Source organism: Pseudorca crassidens, chromosome 6, assembly GCF_039906515.1.
Source record: "Pseudorca crassidens isolate mPseCra1 chromosome 6, mPseCra1.hap1, whole genome shotgun sequence".
Taxonomy (NCBI): Eukaryota; Metazoa; Chordata; class Mammalia; order Artiodactyla; family Delphinidae; genus Pseudorca; species Pseudorca crassidens.
This window is the reverse complement of record NC_090301.1, coordinates 22,342,936-22,369,318: the sequence shown is the minus strand read 5'-3', so window position 1 is coordinate 22,369,318 and position 26,383 is coordinate 22,342,936. Positions and strand designations below refer to the sequence as shown.

The 26,383-nt window shown below is 37.8% G+C and overlaps 1 protein-coding gene across 1 annotated transcript in view; it reads right to left on the bottom strand.

The window, feature by feature from the left end:
- Window positions 1-26,383, bottom strand: part of ABCA12 (ATP binding cassette subfamily A member 12) — a 187,779-nt gene that overhangs the window by 18,881 nt on the left and 142,515 nt on the right. The window contains exons 29-43 of the mRNA XM_067740694.1: window positions 25,148-25,366; window positions 23,474-23,670; window positions 22,507-22,667; window positions 20,859-21,095; window positions 19,041-19,191; window positions 16,482-16,734; window positions 15,832-15,918; window positions 14,922-15,015; window positions 12,174-12,301; window positions 10,642-10,729; window positions 8,756-8,861; window positions 4,213-4,267; window positions 3,466-3,643; window positions 1,888-2,003; window positions 721-880 (exon numbers count right to left, since the gene is read on the bottom strand). Of these exons, the coding sequence (XP_067596795.1) occupies window positions 721-880; window positions 1,888-2,003; window positions 3,466-3,643; window positions 4,213-4,267; window positions 8,756-8,861; window positions 10,642-10,729; window positions 12,174-12,301; window positions 14,922-15,015; window positions 15,832-15,918; window positions 16,482-16,734; window positions 19,041-19,191; window positions 20,859-21,095; window positions 22,507-22,667; window positions 23,474-23,670; window positions 25,148-25,366 (2,230 nt within the window). The remainder of the gene's footprint in view (window positions 1-720; window positions 881-1,887; window positions 2,004-3,465; window positions 3,644-4,212; window positions 4,268-8,755; window positions 8,862-10,641; window positions 10,730-12,173; window positions 12,302-14,921; window positions 15,016-15,831; window positions 15,919-16,481; window positions 16,735-19,040; window positions 19,192-20,858; window positions 21,096-22,506; window positions 22,668-23,473; window positions 23,671-25,147; window positions 25,367-26,383) is intronic.

The following is a 26,383-nucleotide window of genomic DNA, read 5'->3' as shown; positions in this document are numbered from 1 at the left end:
TTCACGTTATTCACACTTGGGACCAACCACCTGCACCTCATGGATTTTCTTCTTCCTCCTGGAGTGTGCTTGTCTAGTCCTCACTTCATACTCTTTCTATTCTTTTCCATTCAGGTGTCCAGCACTGAGTGTGCCTGTCTATTCCTCACTTCATTTTCTTTCTATTCTTTTCCATTCAATTTCCCAGCACTGGTAGGGCTTCCCTTGTCACCAATCATGACTGTTAGCTCTGAACGGAAAGTGATGCTTACAATGAAGTAGACTCCAATACATGACTGAAAGGGAATGAATCAGGTTTTTTCTCTATGGGTGCTCAAATGAATCTTAACCCATAGTCATATAACTAAGCCACTGTCCTTGTCCCTACCATACCATAACAATTTGTTAATGAGTAAAACGTTTAGCTGACCGATTGGTTGCATGATTTTTGTAGTGCCATACAAGGTATCTGACTGACTGTATCTCCATTTACCTACTCGAGCCCTATCAAATGTCAATAGTTTTGACACTGCGTAAATATAATCATAGACATTAACCTAGATGGAACCTAAAAAGAATTTTAAAACGCCATAGTTTCCCCTCTACTATATTTAATAGAATCAAATGAAATGCCCCTATTCTATTTAGAGACTGCAAAATACAGAAAATCTTTCCACCTTGGAACATGTTGAAGCATTTGATCCAATAACTGAAGTTTAGCAGACTAATAAAGGACCTTACCGTATCATTAGGCTTTTCCTTGGAAAGGAAGTACACCACCGACAGGGAAACAATGGAATTGATGCCAAGAAAAAGGTTGATGCAGACGTAAGTGATGAAAGCCACTCCTGTTTCACGGAAGAGCCCAGCCAGCAGGTACATCCAAGAAAATGAGGCATACCTTTATGGTAATAACACTAAGAATTAAAATCATGCCGTAATTATTCTTTTACTAAATAAATAATTTCGATAGTGTTCCAAAGTGAAAATAAACATTAGAGATCAGTTGTCAAGCCTTGTAGTTAGATCTCTCTTTTATCCCTCTTTTTAACAACAGCCAAAAAAAAAAAAAAAGTGAAGCACGCTTTTTAAATGACAGTAAAGGTCTTTTAAGGAATCTTGAGTAGTCATTACAATTACAAATTAATTTTTCCTAGAGATGGTGTTACCCCACCCAGGCAAGACATTTTTTTTGGCTCAGAAATGTGAGTTTAATAGATATATCTTACAATTTAAAGTTGAGGAAAAAACGACATTGTCAGCTAGCTAAGCAGAGAGAGTATGCTTAGAAGCTGCATGTCCTGTTTTGAGCAAATACTTGAGCGACCTTTGGGGTAATGAAGTACAACTAGAGACAGAGAGATCCTTCATCAGCTGCAATTGTTAACTAAATGGATACTACCCATTCATTCAGGGCAGAAAGAACTGCTATGATAAGTATTGGTTGTATCAAACTGTATTAATTACCCTAATTCAGAAACAATATTATGTGTGTTCTTAGGCATCGATAAAAATAAAAATAAATATACATGAATATATTTACTTTTTAATGCCTTATATATTTCTATATACTCACAACTTGTTAATACATAAATTCATACATGTATACACATTTTTCTGATCATTCTAAGGCCTCCATTTTTACGTAAATTAAATTATATATGTAAATTGTTAAGTGTGACAGCACCCAGTAAGTGCTCATTAATGACAGGTATTCTATTAACAACAACAACATTAATTTTCACAAGTATTACACTTTACAAACTATGGACTAGCAGGTGTAATGTATTGTTAATCATTACTCATGGCTAATGAAACCCCAAGACAATTGTAAATTAGCTAATGAGATTTAGGTCCTGTTTGTATCTAGGAGCATTTAATTCTGTTAATTCTTTCACTGCAGCTTACCCAAACAACAGAAGTAGGAGAGATACAGCGCTTAGGTTGTTTTCACTGTAGAAGGCAGGTAACTTGAAAATTGCAATGACACCAACTGAAAATGCTACAGGCACCAAATAGAAGGCCTATGGGAATATGTAAAACTATGTTTAATACATGGCAAATATTTTTTAAAAAAATCAATAGCCCATCTAGTTTAAAACTGTAACAAACTGAACTAGAAACACTTGAAGAAATGAAGTTTTATCTCTGCTCTTGTTGCTTGTAACATTCAGTTCATTTTACATTGATTTCACTCTAGAATTTGTCTCCTGCAATAGGAGGTCAAGCCAGTCTCCATCTTTATAGAGATTCTCAGAGTCCCTGGTGCTCCTCCCTCCAGGCTTTGAGACTTGGGATCATTTGGTGACAAAGGTTCGGTGAGAAAGATAAGACAGCCAGGTATCTTTGTATTCGATTCAGCCCTCCAAGTATTGATTTTATTTTGAGTGCTGGAACTCTCTCAGATGGTTGATTTCTAAGGCTTGGTTATCAGTGTGAGCCACTCTGTGCAAAACAGCAGGGCAGTGGGTACCACACATTCTTAGAATCACAAGGATATGAACAAAGAATTCAGTGTTTCATCGGCAAGCAGATAGAGTAAATGCTGAGGGTTTGCAGCAAGATGTACACAGTGAAAGAGATGGGAATTTAATTAGGGAGGAAAATCTCCTAAAATTGGAACGAGAACCAGAATCTAAGTAGTAAGTAGCCCTTCACAGAAATGTGTACTTTAAGCTTTCTTGACATATTAAAGCTCCTATTAGGTCCAGAGGAATCATCACCATGTTTTTTTAGATCTGACTTCTACAACAATCGCATTTCAGACCTCACTGGATACATTAACCAAACGGAGAGGCAGTTAATTCCTCTGCAACCCTGCAAGCCAATGACAATTTCACCATAATCTCCAGGCAAATACATACCCATCCTGGGCTTTTGGCCATACTGACACGTTTGGAGTCAAGAAAAGCCATCTGAATTTGGAACCACTTTAGGCAAATAAGAGAGTTATCAATTAAATTCACCCTTTATTTTCCCTACTAAGCTCTAATGTGTTATTCAGCAGAGGCTACTACTTCGAATTTTTCACTATTAGTTGATGAAATTTTTATAAGCTTGCTTATGTGGTACCACTGGGCAAGGCTATTCTGCTCCTAAGCTTCCATTTCTCCACTGTAGTGGTTCTCAAACTTCGATGTGCTTAAAATAACTTGGGGGAGCGGTTGTTAAAAATGCATATTCTCCATGCTCCACTCCCAAGATAGGGACCTCTTAAGTCTGGAGTGAGGACCAGCAATCTGGATTCTAACAAATGTCCTGGGGCATCTGATATAGAAGGTCCTCAGACCACAGAGATAAGGGCAAGGCAGGTGGATTTCTCTTTCTTCTGACCGCTGGACGAATATAAGCCTGATGCAATTTTTTTCTTAATTTATTGTCTTTGTGGCAATAATCGGAGCAAACCAGGGCAAATAAATCTCAAATATAAAACTGTCTTCTACCCAAATCGGTCCTGTCTTTCTTGCAAAGACACAAGTTACTCACCATGTCATAAATGAAGTTTGTCACCCAGTAGCATGTGACACCAATGCCTGAAATGTGCTGCAGCTGCTTGGCTTTGTTCTGATGCTCCCGCACGACATAGGTGACAAAGCTGGCAGTGGTGACAGAGTAGCCCAGCAGGATGGAGAGCGCCACTAAAATATCGATTAAGCTGCTCATTCTACATTGAGCAATAGGGAGAGGAGAGCACACATAAGTTTTGGGAACTCTTTTCTTTTCAGAAAGATTCATGGCTAAAGCCATCAACAAAACAGTGCAAGAGTTGGCTGTGACACAAATAAGTCTTCTTGCAAGGCAGCCAGATAATATCTTCTGCATGACTTGGCTGTGACCCTGGGATAAATGTAGCTTGAGTGCATCTGACTTGACTAGGGATATTTGATGGGAAAACCTCAGTCAACAAGGGCTACAGGGTGTATGCAAGAGATATAGTTCTTGAGCATAGAAATCGTACTTAAATGCTATGCAGGGAAGTTGAAATGATGAAACACTTATGCACTTGACTTACAAAAGCAGGAGATTCTGTGAATCTAGAGTCAACAAGCTCTACTTGGCAACCTCACTCTACACACTTTCAGAAACCTCCTTTTATCCCAGTGAGTGACTTATATTACCAGCTCTTCTAGATTGACATTCATTCAGATACAACTGTGATTTCCAATTATAGCACTTTATACAAAGGCTCAATAAGCCAAGGAGAAAAGAGTCATGCCATATGTGTCTGCTTACGTGGCTTGTTCTTGGTCTTGCACTCCTGGATAAGGATGGCTATACAAGATGATACCTTAAAGAAGAAATGGTTCTTTTCATTAGTAGGTATTCAGTTAATCAGGAATACCAAATTTTATGCACACTACTATGTATAAAATAGACAACTAATAAGAACCTGCTGTACAGCACAGGGAACTCTACTCAATACTCTGTAATGGCCTATATGGGAAAAGGATCTAAAAAAAAATGAGAGAGTGGATATATGTATATGTATAACTGATTCACTGTGCTGTACCACTGAAACTAACACAACAAAATCAACTATACTCCAATAAAAATTTTAGGGGGCTTCCTTGGTGGCGCAGTGGTCGACAATCTGCCTGCCAATGCAGGGGACACGGGTTCGAGCCCTGGTCTGGAAAGATCCCACATGCCGCGGAGCAACTGGGCCCGTGAGCCACAATTACTGAGCCTGCACGTCTGTAGCCTGTCCTCTGCAACAAGAGAGGCTGCGACAGTGAGAGGCCCGTGCACCGCGATGAAGAGTGGCCCCTGCTTGCCGCAACTAGAGAAAGCCCTCGCACAGAAACGAAGACCCAACACAGCCAAAAATAAATAAATAAATTTATTAAAAAATTTTTTTAAAAAAAGGTACCAATTTTTATTTATTTATTTATTTTTAAAACATCTTTATTGGAGTATAATTGCTTTACAATGGTGTGTTAGTTTCTGCTGTATAACAAAGTGAGTCATATGTATATACATATACATATATCTCCATATCTCCTCCCTCTTGCGTCTCCCTCCCACCCTCCCTATCCCACCCCTCTAGGTGGTCACAAAGCACAGAGCTGATCTCCCTGTGCTGTGTGGCTGCTTCCCACTTAAAGAATTTTACTTTGGGGATACTCTTTTAAAGGAAAATGATGCCCCCACCCCCTGCCAGTCTCATCAATGCCATACAATTGATGGTACCCACACACACACAAAAAGCCCAAAACAGTTTTTCACACTGTGCATGGAATTTTGGGGGAAGGGGCAAGAATTTACACTTCTTATATAGCATGTTTCCCCTCTACTACATTTAAGTCATTGTTTTCCAGTTTCTTCTCTCCATCTGGTAATATGGATGTTTGTATTCAGTAGCACTTTAGAAATGCATGACATTTAAAGAAGCACCTCAAAGGGAGACCAATTATATGAGGATCTCCTGAAGAACAGACATTTTCCACCCCCATCCGTCTTCACTGTGCTATTGGCTGTCGTAGGGAAATACTGTAGCCTGAGAGGATCCCTTCTCCTCCTTTACTGCTTCTGAGATGCCTATTGTTCTAGAACTCTACCAAGAGTAGAGCTTGGGAACTTCAGCCACTCTGGAGGGATTTTCACTGAGACATAAAGATCCAAAATGATTCAGAGAAACTAGCTGGCTCCAGAAAAGTAGTCACTTAACTCCAATGCAGTCCTAAATTATCTGTATCTCCAAGGGTTGGTTATACTTTCTGAGTATAAGTGTAAGCAAGGTTCTTTCCTCCCTTTCCTTACAGGACGCTGGTTAGCCAGAGTCAAAATGGGCTGACAAGTTTCGCAAAGGGCCACAGTGTGAAGGCAAAGCCTATACTGTCTGAGTAACTTTGGAAAAGAACTAGGAGTGAGGATATCCCCTAAGTACTTTTTCCTATAAAGTCATAAGCTGAACAAGAACTTTCTCACTACTGCTCACATAGTATATGTTCATTATATTAGGATATTAAGGCCCTTTGATAGCACCCAAATATTATAGATTATTCTAAAGTTGTATTATTTCCATTAACTTAAATTTATAACTTTTATCAAGTAGAGTGTGACATATTTTGAGGTTGAAATCTGCAATTGTTATTTATTGAAGAAAAAATATAATATATAGTTAAATCAAAACAAAGAAACTACCAGCAACAATAATCAATTTGACTGATAATTTTAATCACATCATTGAGGGAATGCACTTCTCTTATCTTTTGTGTAAATTAATGGGCTCTCTTTTTACTGAGATTCAATTTTCTTTGGGCCCTACTTAAACCTTGTTGCTGGATTATAACATAGGCAAGGAGAAAACATTTCTCTTAGTCCTGATCTGTATTTCAGAATCAAGAAGTACTCTATTTCACCAGAGGAATCTTTACAAATACATTTACTCCAATATGAGAAATGCTGCTAAACCAATTTTTTTTTTTACAGATCTTTAGCGGAAACATCAAGTACATATATTAGGGTTTGGAATCTATATCACAATCTTTTCTGTGGGTTCTACAGCATCCAGCATAATGTCTTAAGTACAGCGATTAGTCAATGAATGCTTATTGACTGGAATAAAATCTTACAATTTCAATTATTTCCCCCATATACAATACACATCAAAAAGAACACATTTTCTGTTATTTCTACATGTGTAAACCTAAAATGAGTAACTTCCCATTGACCACTGCTAGTAATGTAATAAGAATAAACATTAGGGTGGAGGGAACAATGTGTCAATATTTTTGGAAAAGAGCCTGGTTGTGTAGCATTTGTTAGTGAACACAAGTAAATCTGTATTCTAGGGGAAGAAAGAACAGAACTTTCATGTTAAATTAACCACTAGAGGGAACCACATGAATATAACAGATACTGACATTGCAAAGGAAAGCTAATTAAAAGATTTTTATTAGCATGTTAAAATTCAAAGAGAATTTTACAGCTAAATTTTACAGCTAAAGCAAAATCTCAATTCATGTAGAATCCAACAAAGGTGGCTTAAAACAGGTAGTGTAGTAGGGAGAGGTGGCAGGAGAAAAATTGAGCTGATTTTTAAAGACAACATTATCATGGCAGATCCCATACATGCATTACAAGACAATAAAAGCATTTTAAGGTGACATGGATTTCTTTTCTGAAAGAAAACAAACTCCTTCCAGAGAAGATGGAAAGCTACCACTTTCATAATAAGCCTATATGAGAAAAGTTAATAAAAAACAGAAGGCACACTAGTACTAATCTCTATATAACTCAAGCTAAGCCTTATTTTTAAATTAAAAACATTTCCTTTTAGGGTCAATATGAAGCTTATGTTCCAGAATTCTTAATTCTTTAGACTATGTAACTTAAAAATACACTTGTAGGGGCCACAACAAGCCTGCTGGGATCCAGAGCGATCCAGACTGCTTTCATCTTGGTAAAGAACACTAATAATAAATGAAACCTCAATATAGGTTTCAAAAGCTGATCCTTCAAAAGTGGCATTGTCTCTTTTTCTTACCTACATACCTTTGCAACATTTCCTCCTAGTCATTTCTATGGTTCTTATACTTTCATTATCCGTCATGGCAACAAATGTCCTTTGCTCTCAATAAGACATCCTACTGAAAGTCAAGTGTTCAGTAGTGTTTCAAACCAGGCTATACCAGACCCACCTGGCTTTAGTCATCATTTAACTTAATTTACCACTTTTGACTCCACACTTTATTGATGCTCTAGGTCTAAGGACTATCTATCAATCTTTTTATTTTCTTCAGGGCTCCTGCTGCTAGGAAAATGCGAAAGCAGTTGGGGAAAAATACTGTTTTCTCTTAAACGAAGACTCTGAAAGATTCTGTTCCTAGAATAAGTATCTGACTCTACAGTTTACTTCTACGATCACCAGAACGTGCAGCACATGCTATTATGCCCAACAGTAGGGAAATGAAAGAAAAGTAGACAACGGCATTTCTTTGTTTTTAATAGTCTGTTAACCTATTTATTAGGGTAGAAACTGTTGGCCAGCAGATACTTTACTCTATTTTCTCCATCTTTATTATTATTATTTTGGGGGATCAGTACGGGAAAATAATTTAAGCAAGGCTTAAGAAGATGGAATGGTCTGATGAAGAGTAATTGAATTAGAAAACAAATAAGTCTCTTTCAAATTCCAAACCCTTTTTAAAAACTATGTGGAAGCTTCTTGGGAAACCCCACTAAAGTAGACCTTGCTGAGTATAGAGAAGTATTAGGAAAATGAAGAGGCAGGAGCCAGGCACTTCTGATTCCCAGAGAAATAGCAGTAGGAAACAATACTACTCATCCTGAGAGGGAGCTAAGGATTAGCAATGTTTTATACAAAGCAAGTGTCATTACGGTAAGTACTCAGTTAATGGTAGCATTTCTTTCCTGTTAGAACTTCATAGCTTAAAAGTTTTGTTTTCACATTTAGATTTGTGTACAATATTTATTGACATTGTTATTTTAATTTTTAGCCTATGTACAAGTAAATAGTTATAAAATATTTTCCTATGAGATATAACTACTAGGTGTGAGAGCACAAATAAGTGGGAAGTCAGCATTATTATCCTGACTTGATAAATGAGGAAACTAAGTTAACCTGAAGTTAAGGGGCTTATCCAGAATGTTCCATCTGGTGGTAGTTACTACTTCCAAACTCCTTTTAAAGATCTGTGATCTAAATACCATAAAACAGCTGCCACTGGGAGGAAATGGCATCTAGTGCACATTTTCATGTGGACAGTAGCAGAAGCTGCAATACAAGAAACTTCTAAGTAAGTAGCTTTACCATGTCGGGCAGCATCGTCTTTTGACATGTTAACTCGCAGGAGGAAATTATTCAAGCTGTTGAGGTATGCTGGAAGGGAGTGATAGCCTTCCGGATCATACCATACCTGTTAAGATTCCGAAAGAAGGCAAGATCAGTGTGGTGTTGAAATAAATCAGGCAGTCTTTACATCTTACAGCCTATAGAATTTATATTTAAAATAAGGGCACCAATTTCCCAGTAACTTATTTCATCTTGGCAGATTATGAACCGTCCACCAGTGTTGACCACAGAACTCTAAGTTTCCAACCTAGAGATGGGCAGACATTGGGAAAACATTTTTTTTTTCCCTGCGTGAGAGCACCAAGTTACTAGTTATTCTAGCTAGACCTTCTCTAAAGTGAAAGCTTGAAATAAACAGAAGCCTTCATTATTATCTTCATTTCTGTGACTGGACTGTAGTGATTCTGAAACTAGAATTAGGGCATTCTGTCTCTCAGTAATAATGATAATAATAATAATTAAAAAGCAACTGGCATATAGGCCAGGCTGTAGAAAGAAATTAAATACATATATAAGCATTGTGCCCTTAGCAACATGATTGATAATCTTGAAATACCCCCACTAACTTTCTATTCCTAGTTGTAACCCACAAGAAAGTGAGTTAGTTCATCCGCTACGTCAAAAGCAGAGGGATTTAAAATACTGGTATACCTCAATTCAAGAAAGCCAGTTGGTAATTCAAAATTACAAATCTGATTTAGAGAGAAATTATTTAATATTAGAACTCCCTTACTCTATATGTGGAGAGAGGGAGAAAAGGAATCAAGCGGGGCTGGGGGTGGGGGTGGACATTCAAGTCCCTAGCACTACTATTTAGTTTCTATATGACCTTATAAAACCCAGCTAAAATAGACTCAATAATATCTATCTCTTAGGGATGTCGTGAGGATGTGTACGTAGTTTGTATAAAAGGTGATACTAGTTCTTGGTTTATAACAGTCACTAAATGAATATTATTTTCTTCACTTCCCCCAAGGTTGTATACATCTCTTACTACCAAATGAGAAATATGTGAAGAACAATTTAAAATTTAAAGACTACTTGTGATCATATGTGTAATCATATGTATCTGATTCTGTGACTCTAGCTTGTTTCAAATTCAAAGCATAGGTACAATCTAGAAGAAAAAAAGTCAACAGGATTATTTATATCCACCAAATTCTAAGTTTCCATGTTCTTTGGAAAGCAAAGCTAAACACATATGACACATGTACAAGGAAAAATGCATAAAACATTAATGTATAGTTTAACAAAAAATTATAAAGGGAGTATACCCATCACTCAGGTTGAGAAACAAAATCGCCAGCATCCAGAACGTCTCCCTGACACTCCGTGTCCTTCCAAACCACAATGTGCTCTCTCTCTCCCCTAGACAATATGGCTGTTTTGCCTACTCTCAAAGTTTATGATACATGCAATTATAGTTGTGTATTCCTTTTTGTTTTTTCTTTTGCTTACTAATAATGTTTGGAAGAGTTAGTCTGCTTGTTGTATGGAAATGAGTTCATTCATTTCCATGGCTGAAAGTTCTGTTAAATGAGTATATAACAATTTGTTTATTTATTCTACTGTGTATGGACATTTGGGGTTGTTTTTTCGGCTAATATGAGAAATATTACCACGCACATTTCTGTATATGTATCCGGGTGTACATACTTGTGTGTACACGTTTCCCTAGGCTAAATACACAGGACTGGAACCACTGTAGTATGGAGTATGCATTATTCCAAAGTGCTTTTCAAATCTACTGACCCATGTCTTGTTTTTACCTCATGAAAATGCTTGAACATTTCAAGTTCACATTCTCATTTGTATGACATCCCAAAAGAAAGATCACAATTTACCTTGGCAAGTGTTCTATTAGCAGGAACTGCTGTTACATCAAAACGAAGGTCTTTAGTCAAAGGCAGCCCAAAACTCCAACCTCCATATCTATATAGAAAAATTGTTTTAATGGAGAAAATATTCATAAATAGATCTAAAATGTTTAACTAAGAGCTCATTTTTTTTTTCTTTCCATCAGGAACACATTTACAGTATGAAATAAATACTGTCTGACAAATGTTTTACAGTTTTATCGATTTCTTTTATCATATTTTAGTCTAAAGCATACATTATAGCTAGAAGTTCATGGACTCTTAAAAATAAAAAGTGGATTAAAAAAATTCAAATAGTAATTTTAAGGATAGATTAGTTTAAATATCCACCAAATTAAGACTGGGTTAACTAAATAATGGTGTAGTTACACTAAAATAATTTTCTTGTAACTGTTATCCTAAATGTGATGCTATACAGCTATATTTTTGACATGGAAAGAACACTATAGCACATTCTTCACTTAAGAAGTAGGTTTTGGAATGGTTTATTTATAATAAACCTCATTTTGTTGACAATATTTACATGCGTATTCCTGGGTACTTACCAACTATCCCCCGCAGCTTTATTAAGACATAATTGACAAATAAAAAGTGTATATACTTAAGGCATACGAATGCTTTGATATATGTACATCTTGTGAAATCATCCCCACCATCAAGCTTATTAACACAGCCAGTATCTCACATAGTTACCATTTTCTTGTACGTATGTGTTGAGAATTCTTCAGGTCTACCCTCTTAACAAATTTCAAGTAACAATACAGTATTCTTAACTATAGTCACATTGCTGGACTTAGACCTCCAGAACGTATTCACCTTGCATTACGGACACCTTGTACCCCTTGACCAACATCTCCCCATTTCGCCCTTCCCCCCAGACCCTAGAACCCACAACTCTACTCTCTGCTTCTATGAATCTGACTATTTTGGATTTCATATATAAGTGAAACCATGCCATGTTTGTCTATTATTTCACTTGGCATAGTGTCTTCCAGGTCCATCCATGTCATTGCAAATGTAAGCCTGCCACACTTACCTCTGTGGCAAATGTTCAGGTGGCTTAGGAACATGCCTGTGGCTTTGCTATACAAAAAGACATTTTATTCACATGCAGATATCATACTCCAAGTTTTGAGATATTCATATTGGAACTAAGGACAACTGTCACCAAAAGCCACACCTTAAAATTCTGCAAGCTGGCACAATCTAGTCAACAACTCCACTTTCGCCTCGAGAAAAAAATATGTACACGTTTAACAATACATTTTTGAGGCCTAAAACAATGCTTTTCAATGTGCTCAAATAAATCTTAATTTAGAGTCATTAAATTAATTTACTTAAATTTTAATATATAAGGCTGTTTAGATAAAACAGAATTTACCCATATAAATAATCAATAGAAACTTGCATTTATTGTCACAAATTCAAAAGACAGTTACTATTAAAATTAGAAAGCATGATATTCTAAATTAAACATGTTATAAACAGAGTATTTTTACCTTTTTTGCATAAACTTATTGGCAGTTGATATAAGATAGTTTTCCAAGTGGTGGTCAGTGAGGTTATAAATTAGATGGGAAGAATAAGTTCTTCTATGAGGTGGAGAATAGTTAAATTTAGGACATTCCTGAAAAATAAGGTTAAAAAAAGTTCTCTTTGGATAATTCTGTACAAATTAAATAGACAATGTCAAGGAGCTTCAGTTTTATGATCTGTCTATTAGTGCAACTGGTAGAGTGTGAAAAGAGTGTCCTCTGCCTCTAAAGAGCTTTGAAAAGGAAGTCATCTTGCCTATGCCAAAAAATCAGAACAAACATTTATTATTTATACAGAGAATATACATGTGTTTAGGACTTGCTTAAAGCCAAAAAAGAACACAAGTTAATTAATGTTCAATATTTCTTTCACTGTACTGACAAGCTTGATATGTTTGGAGAATAACATTAAATGTTAAGATGACTCAAAATTCCCTCAATAATTCACAGGGAAGAGAAAAATGTTTGCCCCAAATTGAAAAGATAACATTAACAGACATAGGTTCTCAGGGATGAACAGCAGTGGATAAAAAGTTTGTGTTATATTAGTTTTAAGGTACCAACCTAGGTGTCAGAACCCAATTTTTCCCATATCCAAATCCAATCTTTATATATATATGTCTTATATATATGTATATATGTGTCACTTATACATATACAAGTTGCAAAGACAGTACAGAGAGTTCCTGCATGCCTTTCACCCAGATTTCCCCACTGTTAGCATCTTACATTACCATCATACATTTGTCAAAATTAAGTGCCTTGGTACATTACTATTAACCAATCTCAGAGCTTACTTTAAACCACTTATTTATGTGTTCGTAGCTTTCTGCACTTCCTGACTACTAACTTTTCATTGAAGTGTCCCATGCTTCACTGCCATGAACTTTAGTTTGGGAAAAGCCTAGCACTTTGCCAGTTTTTCCTTCCATCTTTCACATGGTGTTCCAGAGCCTGAGGCTAGCACCACATGTGTATCAAGAGCATAATGTTGCAGGTTGCTCTAAAAAATGAAGGCTGAATTTCACCTTGCATCAAGTTGTATCAACTTGAAGATCACATTCTATAATGCCACTGGTTTCATAAACAGAGATATCCTTATGTATGCAACTTAATTTTTAGCTTTAACTTTTTATTGACTTATACATACAGAAAAGCACACATATTATAAGGATACTGCTTGATGAATTTTGACAAACTGAACACACCCTTGAACCAGCAACTGGAACAGAACAATGCTATTACCCCAGAAGCCCCCTCATCACGCTTCCTTCCAATCCTACCACTTCCATAGTAACCAGCACAGAAGAGTTTTTCCCGTTTTTGTATTTTATATAAATGGAATTGTATCATATGTACTCTCTCGTATTTGGCTTTTTTCACTCATCATTTGTTTCTGAGAATATGATGTGTGTAGTGTAGATTATTCTCATCTTGCTGTATATAGAATTTCATTGTGGAAATAGATTACATTTGATTTATCTACTCTACTGTTGCTGGGAATTTGGGTGGCTATTACAAATGGTATTGCTATGAATATTCCAGTATATATCTCTTGGTGAATTTATTCACATTTCTGATGGGTATATAACAGGAGTGGAATTGCTGAGTCCATAGGGTATGTATAACTTCAGCATTAGTAGACACTGTCAATTCTTTTAAAAGCTATTTACACAAATCTGGATTCCCATCAACAGAATATAAGGTTGAAAAAATTTTAATCTACTGGGTTTTTTTAATTAATAAAATTTATCTAAGTTAGTTAGTTAAAATTTATCTAAGTTAGTTAGTTACTAAGTTAGTAGACTTTTACTGTGAACTAAAGAAAATACATGAAGGATTTCAGAAACTAGCTAGGTTAGGTAAGGGATTAGAAAATGCTTTGAGTACTGGGCAAGAATAATATTTATATGTGCAAGGATTTCAAAAAATGCTTGCTTGATCCCAGCTTTTATTGTTAGTAACCGTCTTATGTGAGACCACAAAAATAGGCTGCATTTACTGAAAACATCTTTATTTTAAAATACTGTACCAAGACAGTTTAGGACGTAATCATATGTCACTTTGAAGAAAATATTGCTAGATTCCTCCCCTATTGAGAGGTAAGTTGACAATATAGTGACTCTCAGAAACTAATAGTTACCTCTTTTCTTCAACAATCTTTAATTTCCCCAGTGAATTTGTTTTCCTTACAGTTTATTGAATTGATAGGCCTAGAAAACTAAGGTGTGTATTTATAGAATACAGACAGGGTGTTGGCTGGAGAATCTTTAATGTTTCTTTCAGGACATGGATTTTTCTTGCATCCTGGAAGTGCTGCTTGGAGACATACAGAGTTCTGTTCTGGACTTACACATTACTAACTTCCCAGATGACCACTATAGTAGCAGTCTCACTGTGTTTTCAAATATGACAGTTATGTGAAACACAGAGCTTTCTGGTTACAACTGAACTGAGACCAAAAACTCATTTTCTGTCAGTTTCCACAAAGACTGTCATAGAATTACCTACCTCGGGAAGTTTGTCCTGAGATGGATTTAAAACAGTGACCTGAAGTTCAGTGTTTTTCAGCTGCCCAGGTCGACATCGCTGAGCTACTAGCCTCCATACAATGAAATGATACCAACTCTTTGGTAACCTAGATAGATCTTTCAAGCTTTGATATTTATTCCTTTCTTTTTTCTACTTCACTGAAAGCGAATTCCATCTTACCTGGATATTTTCTGAGCAGGAACAAACACCAAAATTAGTAATAGGATCTTCACTGCTGTTCCATTTTCCCAGACTGTCTTTCTTTAAACACCTTCTGCAAGTAAAAATGATATTGAAGTGAGGTATGTGTACATTCGCATGTTTATGTATGAGCACATAAGTGAGTATTTGGTATTAAATTCAGGTGTATAGTCCTAAGTTCAGTTTACTGACTTTTCATAACTTGAATATACATGGCACAACCATTTCCAAGTGATCTGACATTTTGTGGGAGATTGAGGGAGAGCACTTCAAGATTAAACAGTGAAGAAACCAAAGCTCATTGAATTGTCTTCATATGGCAGGATGGAACTTTTTGGACCCCTTTATTTTCTTTGCTCTTCTCATCCTCTCCTCTGAAGGGAAGGGGATACTTTAGCAAAATAATGCACAGAGGTCAGGTTTCCACGTGTCATGTACTATCCTGGAAGTTTCAATAAGCAACACTATGTAGTGCAAAAGCATGGGGACTGAGCTCGGAAGATGTGGGTCTCAGCTTTAGCTACACAACCTACTTTCTAGATTTCTTTAGACAAGTATCTTAGTCCACATGAGCCTCAGTTTCTTCATCTTAAAAATGAGATTAATAATTCACAGGGTGGTTGTGACTGTTTAATGAAAATATGTACACAAACGAACCTTACAAGGTATAAAGCACCTCTTTATTATTACAGTATAGCATAACCATGGAATGAACTAAAGGAAGTAGATAAAATCTGTTAAAGCTAGAGTTCAATCAGGGTGCTGACCTCCTCCAGCCAAATCACACACACTCACTTAACCACACTCCCCCACATACATACACACACGCATACACATGCACACATGCAACTGGAATGCTGAAAAAAAAAACCCCACAAGAACCACTTACGGATCACTGATATTCAAACACATGTTGTCAATGCCAGGGAAGCTCCACATTGCTGAGACCAGTTCTTTTGTGCTTGGGTGAGAATTTCTGTAATATTAAAGGATAGAAACAAATTCACGATTCCTCCACTAGTCTCCCATATTAAACTCATGCTCATAAATAATTTGAAGAAATGAAATATGCTGTCTACAGGACTGCTTTCTTAAAAATCTAAGAAAGACTCAGACTCAGAAAAAAGAATGGTCACCAAAAAAATAAGCACATGTCTCTATTTGGCTGCCTTATTATTTGTCACATGCATTTAGTGATCACCTACTGTATATATAACATTATATTATACAGAATTCTGACGCTGCTAGTCAATATTCAATAAAAAGCTATTTGCTATATATTACAACAGATTGGGAAGCCATACCTAACCTGGCTTTCCTGATTAAAGTCTCATAATTAAAAATAAAGATGTACTATAACCTTATTTTTAGACAAACACAAAAAGGAGTATCACGCTGCAATAAATCAAACTGTGTATTCCTTTGGCAGGATCAGGTACTGTGGCTACTAGGTTCTTTAGCACTACACGGCATTCACAGGCACAATGTACCTCTGGAGGTATGTGGAAATGTTGTTTTAGTTAAAGGGAAGAAACTTACGCATAGAAGGTTGTCTGTTCAGAGGTACCGTAAAGAGATGGGGAGATCTGGATCTCTGGATAGCTGTCGCTGGAACTTCTTAGCGTACCAAAGCCCATGGCAGTGGTTACAAAGATGATGGGGAGAATAACCTGAGCTATGAAACCTTTCCAGTTCCTGCGGGTGTGGTGGAACCTCTGAATGAGTATAGCCATTACTTTCTTCAGTAACAGTCCAAAACCATCCAATCTCTCTCCTCTGGTCAGGATTTTGTCTGATTAAAAAAAAAAAAAAATTTAATACGGTTCTGGGAAATCCTGCTAAATCCAGAACTAAAGAAACTTCAGAACCTATAGATGAACGGTATATGTGGCATGGTAGGAAAAGCTTATATTTTAAAGATTTGCATTTGAAGTTCAGCTCTTCATTGATCAGCTTTGGGCCCGAGCCTCTCCATCTCATACAGCTTCTGTAAAAGTGCTTTGAAAATTATAAATTACTATACGCAAAATATTCTCTGTCATATACATAGTACTTTTACATGTCAAAGTGAGATATCTAGAATTTTATAAATGAATATTGTTCCCAATCTCTTAAAGTCTCAATGCAGAATCAGTATTATTACTAATTACTAATATTCAAGAGGTAGCTTCTATCAAAAGACTGAATTCAAATAAAATAAATAGAAACCAGAATATCAGCCTAGTCTAACTCATTCCTATTGTGGGCAACTTAGTGATGGTAAGTGTAATTGGCTCTCATTGTAATGTGAGGTCCAGTGAAGTCACCTCAAACATAGGAAAAGGAAAATGCTCTCCTCCAAAGTATAATTCTCGTTCAAATACTTATTCATTACATTCCTTTTAGAAATCTGGACTGATTATATGGCGTTTCAAAACTATATTTTTACCACGTGAGTCACAAAAAAGAACTCATTGGAAAAAAATGTCTACCCTCTTTCCTCCCAAACCCACCCCACACTGCCCTGAAATGCTCTTCAGGTGCTGAGAAGATATCGGAAGGCTTCTGAGAGTGAGAGCAGCTGTGGAGGCCATAAACTGTTGCTTCCTCAACACTGCTCGTACAACTAATAATTTCAGCAGCCCCTCTAAAAATAGTTTCAAGTATAACATTCCCTCCGAAGGCCTGCCACCAAGCGCTCCTTTACATGTGATAAGATGACAGTATTTGTCAACTCTGTGGATATTTTTAATTCTCCATCACAAATTATGCAGCACAAAAATCATGATCTTCATTTAGCTGATAAGGAAAAATACAAAGCTGCTTAATTTAAAATGAATTCCAATTAAATAGAGTGAACAAGTTTAAATGCAAACTCATACCTCTGCAAAGGGGAACTGCAGAAGGAGCTGAATATTTTAAGTTAATTAGTATGCTTTTCTGTTTCTTGAGAAATTACATGTCGATGACTTACAGGTGTATCAAATGGAGCAAATGTGCTTTCTAAATGATAATGTCAATGAGGGGAACATTCTGACTGAAGAATAGTTTCAAATTATGAGACAAATGCAGAGGCAAATACATAACATTTACTTCCTGAAGCAGATGACCACTCTCTAATCAAAGTCTTCCATTCCATAGTCTCGACAATTATATTCCCAAAAGATGATACCTGAGGAATCTAGCAGAGGACAAATGAGACTCCCAAGTTCCAGAATTACACAAACATTAGAGATTATCTTTTCTGAGTTTTAGAGCCAAGCAAATGTTTAATCAAAAGTTCTATTCCTAGAAATTTTTCCCAATTTAAGCAAACTGTTGAAATGACTACTCCATCGTTTATACATGATTTTACTATATGCTTCCTTAAGTAAATAGTGTTTCCAAAGGCATAAATTAACTGTCAGAAAGATAATAAGACAGGATAAAAGTTATTTTCAAAAGAACCCAATCCCTCAAAGTCATGTCAAGAAACATGATTTTCCAAACATATCTTATGTGAAGAACTGTGGGGAAACCTATTATTATAGATTCTTAACCATCAAGTCCAACTTTACCAATTCAGAGACCCTCTCCCAAAAGCATCTTCTCAGAGCCTGAATTTTCTCAGCATATGAATCACTCAGAGGTGGGGGAAGGTTAGTCATGTTTTCCAATGAGGTCCCATAAAGAGGGATGACTCTTTTTTACAAAAAAACTTTTTTTGACTATGACTATCACTTGAACATGTGTAATAGCAATGAGTGAGCTACCTTAGAAGGTAACTTGGCTCACTGTTGGACACCACCAATTACAAGAAGGATTTTAACTCGTTGAACACAACTCTGGAGTTGTAGTAAGTCATATCCTGAAAATGACTTCTGGTGGCTAGAAGAAAAACTAATCACCACCCTAACAAGGAAGTTCTTTCACATTCTTCAAAATGTTTATGAAACAGAGGATTCAATTGGGTTTAATAAATATTTTGTATATAAAAAAGAAAGCTTATATTTCTTTAGTCTTTTTAAATTTAGAAAGAAAATTTAAAGTTGAATTAAAAAAAAAAATCTGTCCTGTGATTTTTCTCCCTTAGGTCATTTATTGGAATTAAGCAAAATGTGCACATTAGATTTATTATACCATCTCTGTCTGTGAAATTGCTGCTGCTCACAGATAAATCATCATGAGTTGAGATGACACTGGTACTGGAATTTCCAATTTTCTTTTGTGTTAAGTGCTCAAAACTCATATCATTATTTTTCTGTGACCCTTTAGTCAAGTTCAGAAAGACCTAGAAAGAGAAGCCAGAACACTTCATTAGTGTAAAACATGCATGTGTTTTCTAGTTTCTTTTTTTTTTTAACATCTTTATTGGAGTCTAATGCCTTTACAATGGTGTGTTAGTTTCTGCTTTATAACAAAGTGAATCAGTTATACATATACATATATCCCCATATCTCTTCCCTCTTGCATCTCCCTCCCACCATCCCTATCCCAACCCTCTAGGTGGTCACAAAGCACCGAGCTGATCTCCCTGTGCTATGTGGCTGCTTCTCACTAGCTATCTATTTTACATTTGGTAGTGTATATATATGTACATGCCACTCTCTTACTTTGTCCCAGCTTACCCTTCCCCTCCCCCGTGTCGTCAAGTCCATTCTCTACGTCTGCGTCTTTATTCCTGTCCTGCCCCTAGGTTCTTCATGACCATTTATTTTTTTTCTTTTAAGATTCCATATATATGTGTTAGCATACGGTATTTTTTTTTCTCTTTCTGACTTACTTCACTCTGTATGACAGACTCTAGGTCCATCCACCTCACTACAAATAACTCAATTTTGTTTCTTCTTATGGCTGAGTAATATTCCATTGTATGTATGTGCCACATCTTCTTTATTTGATGGACATTTAGGTTGCTTCCATGTCCTGCCTATTGTAAATAGAGCTGCAATGAACATTGCGGTACATGACTCTTTTTGAATTATGGTTTTCTCAGGGTATGTGCCCAGTAGTGGGATTGCTGGGTCGTATGGTAGTTCTATTTTTAGTTTTTTAAGAAACCTCCATACTGTTCTCCATAGTGGCTGTATCAATTTACATTCCCACCAACAGTGCAGGAGGGTTCCCTCTTCTCCACACCCTCTCCAGCATTTACTGTTTGTAGATTTTTTTGATGGTGGCCTGTTTTCTAGTTTCTAAGCTCAATTTTGATTTTAAATTTTTACCATATTTATTGAGACAAATAAGTACGACTTTAAGTGAACATTTTTGAGAGGGACTTTAAGTGAACATATTTGTATGTAAAAGATATGTGTTCTCTAAGTGAAGCAACATGTTTGTTCTCAGAAGTCAGTCTTACATAACAACGGTATTGAGATAATTTTAAGATTTTGATTTTGTAAAATGTTTTTTTTTATTTTTAAATTTTTTGTAATCAAAAGCATCTTTATTTTTGGTTCCCTTCTTGAAATGTTTATTTATTTATGTTTTAAAATTTATTGATTGATTTTTGGTTGCATTGGGTCTTCGTTGCTGCATGTGGCTTTCTCTAGTTGCGGGGAGTGGGGGCTACTCTTGGTTGTGGTGCACAGGCTTCTCATTGCGGTGGCTTCTCTTGTTGTGGAGCATGGGCTCTAGGCACGTGGGCTTCAGTAGTTGTGGCCTGTGGGCTCTAGAGCGCAGGCTCAGTAGTTGTGGCTCACGGGCTCTAGAGCGTAGACTCAGTAGTTGTGGTGCACGGGCTTAGTTGCTCTGTGGCATGTGGGATCTTCCCGGACCAGGGCTCAAACCCGTGTCCCCTGCATTGCCAGGCAGATTCTTAACCACTGCACCACCAGGGAAGCCCTGAAATGTTTACTTTTAAATATTTCTTTTCTTTCTAAAAAGAACTGTTCACATTTATTCTAAAGGAACAGCAAGTTAACCAGTTTTAAGCAAAAAGGAAATGTCCCGGTGTACCTCTTCCATGGTGGTATCTGAAATGCCATAACACCCGATGTTGAGGTCACTCAGGCCATTGTCCAGTGTTCTCAGGAGTGAAAGATAGGCCCCTGAGACGTTGGTGCTAAACGGAGGAAGCACATAGACAAGCTCTCCCCCGATGTCCTCCTTGAGGTAGGCTTCAGGGAGATGTGATTGGATCACTGCTGTCACAGCTGTCGTGTCACATACTGCACTTGCATTTACATTTGGACTCTAGAGACGAAAAGAGAAGTTAAAAACTCCCTTGTCTTTACACTGTAGTGCCCAAGGGCCCCAATCAGAGGGTAGCAAGTTCTTTTAGGCCAGTTCAGACCTATGCCACATAGTGATAACACATCACTCCTCTTGTGGCTTCGTGTCCCACTTGGGACCCCTCTACTTGCCTATAAGTCACTTTCTACTGGCTCCCCTCTCTCACCTCACCCTGTCCCTTCTCCAGCCTCCTTGCTCACCATCCTCTTTTCCCTCTTATGTATGTGCCCCACCCTAGTGACAACAGACTCCTTCTGTCGTCCGACGCTTCAGGCTCAGGCATGCTTCCTCCTCAGGGCCTTTGCAATTGTTCCTTTGCCCCAGATAGTGGCATGGCTCACTCTCTGCCTGGCCTCAACTCTTGGCTCAACTGTCACCTTCTCAGAGACCCCTTCTCTTACTACCCTACTTAAAATGGCACCGCCCAGCACTCCCCATGCCCCTTCCTCTGCTTTATTCTACCCACAGCCTTTATCACCTGCTAATATTCTAAATAATATATTTATCAGTTTTACCACCTGAATTCCCCACACCCCATCAGAATATAAACTCCATGAGGGCAGAGATCTTAATATCATCAGTTCACTGCTGTATCCGCAGCACCTAGAACAGTGTCTTGGGCACATATTAAGACATCGTATGCACCTAATACGTAAGTTTTCGAATGAATTAATGAATATAACAATGAACTACTCTTTTATATTTTGGAAGTCACATCCGGACGATCAGATATAAAATAAATGATAGTGGTCAAAACCTTCCTAATAGCATATACCTCTGGCACAGTGTTGATACCTATGCTATTTTAGGTGGTCCAGGGAGCCTTAGTAAGCACTTTTGTTCTTCCAAGATGTGAAAGCACCACTGGCCTGTCTGAATTAATCTCCACATTGCCATTCAAGGAATACTGATCAGAAAGTGATTACATGACTGCATGTTCTCTTCATTTGCTTTTTATAGAGCGGAAAACCTAATTTTTAGCCTTAGAGGCTGAAATGCTAGGGAAACTAACAGGCTGATCCTCCATCAGTAACCTTAGTACAGACCTTTCTTTCATCGAGCACATTGGTTCTCAGTGTGCAATCCCAGACCAGTAGGAGCAGCAGCACATGGGCTGATGTGGACCTTGGCAGAAATGCAGCAAATTCTGGAGCCTCGTGCCAGATTTACCGAATCAGAGACTCTTGGGGGTGGAGCCAGAAATTTGGGTCTAACAAAAGACCTTCAGTGGTTCTGATACTCGCTCAGTTTGAGAAACATGACCCTAACAGATTAATTTTAGCAATGAATAAAGTTGGACACATTCTGCTTCTGTTTCATACAAAACTTAATTTACGGTCCCATAATGAGGTATGTTTTCTCTCCTACAAACCTTTTTCTTGGTGAGTGTGAGGTGATACCCGTCCCCAAAGGCTTCCTTGAGATAAAATGGTGACCCGCAGCAGCGCAGCCCACCCTCCTCCAGGAAGGCGATGCGGTCACTCAGCACTTCAGCCTCGTCCAAGTGGTGTGTCGACAGAATGATTGTTCTGGCTTGAAAATACAGAGGAGAACAACCAAGAATGAAAAGTGAAGCTGCAGTTCCCAGGATGTACTGAGTTAGCACAAGTAAATCCTGTGATTTATGAGGAGGAGAGTCACGTTTTATGGGCTAACTGAAAAACTGATCAGAATGAGCTTTCAAACTGAGAAATGCGGACGGGGTATTCCTAAATGTTTTTCTTATAAATTGGCAGCAAATACATATCGCTTATGCTGTAAGGCTGAGTGTCCACACTCTGCAGGGGGGGGCAACTCTTCCTAATCCCTTAGTCTGTCCCCTTGGCTTCACTTCCATTCTCTCTCTTTCTTTCTGTCACTTCCCTTCTCTCTCTTTCTTTCTGTCTCTCTCTCTCCCTCCCTCCCTTCACTATGAAAAAGCAGTAATTTTAAAGACTTTTTGAATATTCTTCTCTGATTAAGCCACTCCACTCTGATTGCTCCTTTGCTTCACATCCTGTTAGCACTTATTTAGTGTGTTTTCAGTTTATTTTCATTTGTGTATGTTTGGTATCTCTAATTAGATTCTAAGCTCCTCTAGGCAGAATTTGGAACTTCTATTGGATTTGCATGCTCTCAAAAGGGCCAGTTAAGTGCTCAATTCACAGTGGGCACTACATAGATATTAACTAACTGATCCAGGAATTTAGCTGGGAGAAGAGAAGACCTCACAAAAGGAAGAGCACACCTTAGATCTTTAATGGAGATTATAAACAGAAAAGGCTTTAACTTCTTTGCGTGCATCCCAGAGGGCAAAATTATGACTGTTGCTTGGCGAAGTTGTAAGAAGATACTCATACCAGTTTTGTTCTTGGATATAACATCCCATATACTTCGGCGAGAGCATGGGTCAACTCCAGTGGATGGTTCATCTAAAATTACCACCCTTGATCCTCCAATAAGAGCTATGGATATGGATAACTTCCTCTTCATTCCTCCTGACAATGTTCCAACTCTCTTATGACGATGGCTATATAGTCCAGTATCTTTTAAAGTCCTTAAAAAATGATATATAGTGGTTATTTTTTTACAGACAGAAAATGTGAACAATGGAAAAATACAAAAAGCACCCTAAATGAGAGGTATTCACTAAGCAACTATTATGTGCTCAGCAAGGTAAACTATTGAAGATCCATGATACAGTTTTCTGTTACTTATCATCTAGCTGGCGGTATAAAACTAATACCCAGAAAACCACATAAGGAATACATGGCTCATTATTTTATTCATTCGTTTGACAAATATTTATAGAGTACCTGCCTGTTTTCTGCCAGACTGTGTTTTAGGTGCCGTGGAAAAGCACTGAGCCAATAACATTCCTAACCCATTAGGAGATTATGTTCTAGTAGGTGTGTATATCAGGAGGAACGCTGGGGAAATTCAGTAGATAAACACATTCCCAAGTAAGTTTATAATATGCTATTTCATGATAAGTGTGATTAAAAAAAAATACAGGGTATATGAGATGAGTGCCTGGGATATGCTATTTCAGGCATCTATTCTACACATGGTAGTCCCCTCAGAGAAGCTGACATTTGAGCAGAGACCAGTAAGGTGGAGGAGTAAGTCAAAGGGCTGTCTGGGGAAGGCTGCTCTAAGTAGAGGGTACATGGGAAGTTCTGAGGCTGGAGCAGGCCTAGCATAACTAAGTGTGCACCTGGGTGAGCGTGCCTAGAGCAGAGTGAATGGGGAAAAAGCAGAAGGAAATAAGATCAAAAGGATTGGAAGCAGGTCAGGAAGTGCCTCATAGGCCTTGGTAAGAACATTCCTGAGTTTCACAGAGTGTGGTGAGAAGCCATAAGAGGGTTTTGACAAAGGAGTGACCTGGTCTGATCTGCAGTTTAAAAAGGTCACCTTGTCTGCTCTTTGAATAGACTGTACAAGGGAAAGTAGAAGCCAGGAGTCCAGTTAAGACCAGTATGGTAGGGACTTCCCTAGTGGTCCAGTGGTAAAGAATCCACCTTCCAATGCAGGGGATGCAGGTTCGATCCCTGGTCGGGGAACTAAGATCTCACATGCCGCAGGGCAACGAAGCCCATGTGCCACAACTACTGAGCTTGCGTGCCTCAACGAGAGAGCCTGCATGCTGCAAACTACAGAGCCCACATGCCCGGGAGCCCATGTGCCACAACTAGAGAGAGAAAACCTACACGCCACAACTAGAGAGAAGCCCGTGTGCCACAACTAAGACCCGAGGCAGGCAAGAAAGAAAAAAGACCAGTATGGTAGCCTCAGAGGTTAGAAACAGAGGATTGGGGGTAATATGGGAGTCAGAGATGAAGACAGGTAAACAATTCCAGTATAATAACTGGCCAGTGAGGATAATGCCCTTAAATGTATACGATACTAGAAAAGTAGAAAAACTAAAAACAATTGTTTCCTGAGAAACTGTCTCCTACTGGTATTATTACTAGACCTTGACCTCTTTTTGAGAGGAGTTACCCACGCATGTTCTCATTGCTGTCATATTTGACCTTTTTACTTCCTCGTGCAGCTGCTTTTTAGTCCAGTGAGGAGCTTTGATGGAGCCGTATAAGAGGAGGTGCTCCTTGGTAGTGAGGTAACCGAACAGGACATCATGTTGCATGCAGACCCCCAGGTTCTTCCTCACGGTGTGGAGATCTGTTTTGATATCTTTTCCATAAACCAAGATGGTACCTGCTGAGGCCTCAAACAGCCCAGTCAACAGTGAGCTGGGAATGAAGAAACCATAAATTAGGTGTGAATCAAAACTCTGAGTTAGATTTTAGGACTAAATGTATCTCAGTTGTTAGCAAAAAATGTTACAGTGTATCTTCCCAGGCCAGGTCAATGGGATTAATTGGGAATAAAAATTAAAATTACTTTTATGCCTCCAATAATTTAGAGTGTGATAGAAACACTATGTGATGATGATGATGATAGTGGTGGGGTGATGGTGGTAGCAATGACAGAAATGGTTGCGCTTTTTAACTGCAAATGCACTCCCTCCTTGAGCAAACTCCTGCACTTCCCTGGCATCAGGTAGTACCCATACGCAATTAAGCCTCAAATTTCTGTTTTCCACATGAACTTTGGTCATCTTAAGTCCCTTACTCTACCCTGTGACGAAAATATTCTCACCTACAAACTCCTCATATTTCAGATGGTCCGTAAACTGGGAAGTTATTTAATATCCATCTTCTCCACTAAAATGTAAGCTCCATGAGGTCAGGGAAAGGACTTGTTATCTCACCACCCTCAGTACCTAACTAGTGTCTTGCACGTAATAGATCTTAAATGACTATTGTGGATTAAATAGGGAATCAATATAATATGTAATTCTTCCCATAAATACACATTAAAATCAAATAACATATTTCTTTATATTCAGAAAACTGAAATGGGGACTTTCTCAGCTAAAATTATAGCCTCTTCAAAATCCTTCTCCATCACTTTTCTTCATTGTCCTCTTGTTACCTGTTAGAAATCTTACATTTTAAGCATTGTATTCTTACTAGAAAGCCAACTCTGAATTGAAACAGGTCATATAAATGAGAGTAGCTGCATGTTCACTCATTTCATAACTTTCCTTTGTCCCCTTTTATTTACTAAAGATTAATTTGTATATGTTCTGGCAGTCACTGAGCTTACTCATGATGATAGCAAATAGCATATCCAACAACAGACACTTGTTCTCAAATAAGGCCTAAAGCACCAACAGCATCTTAGAGCTGACTCCAAGCTAAGCC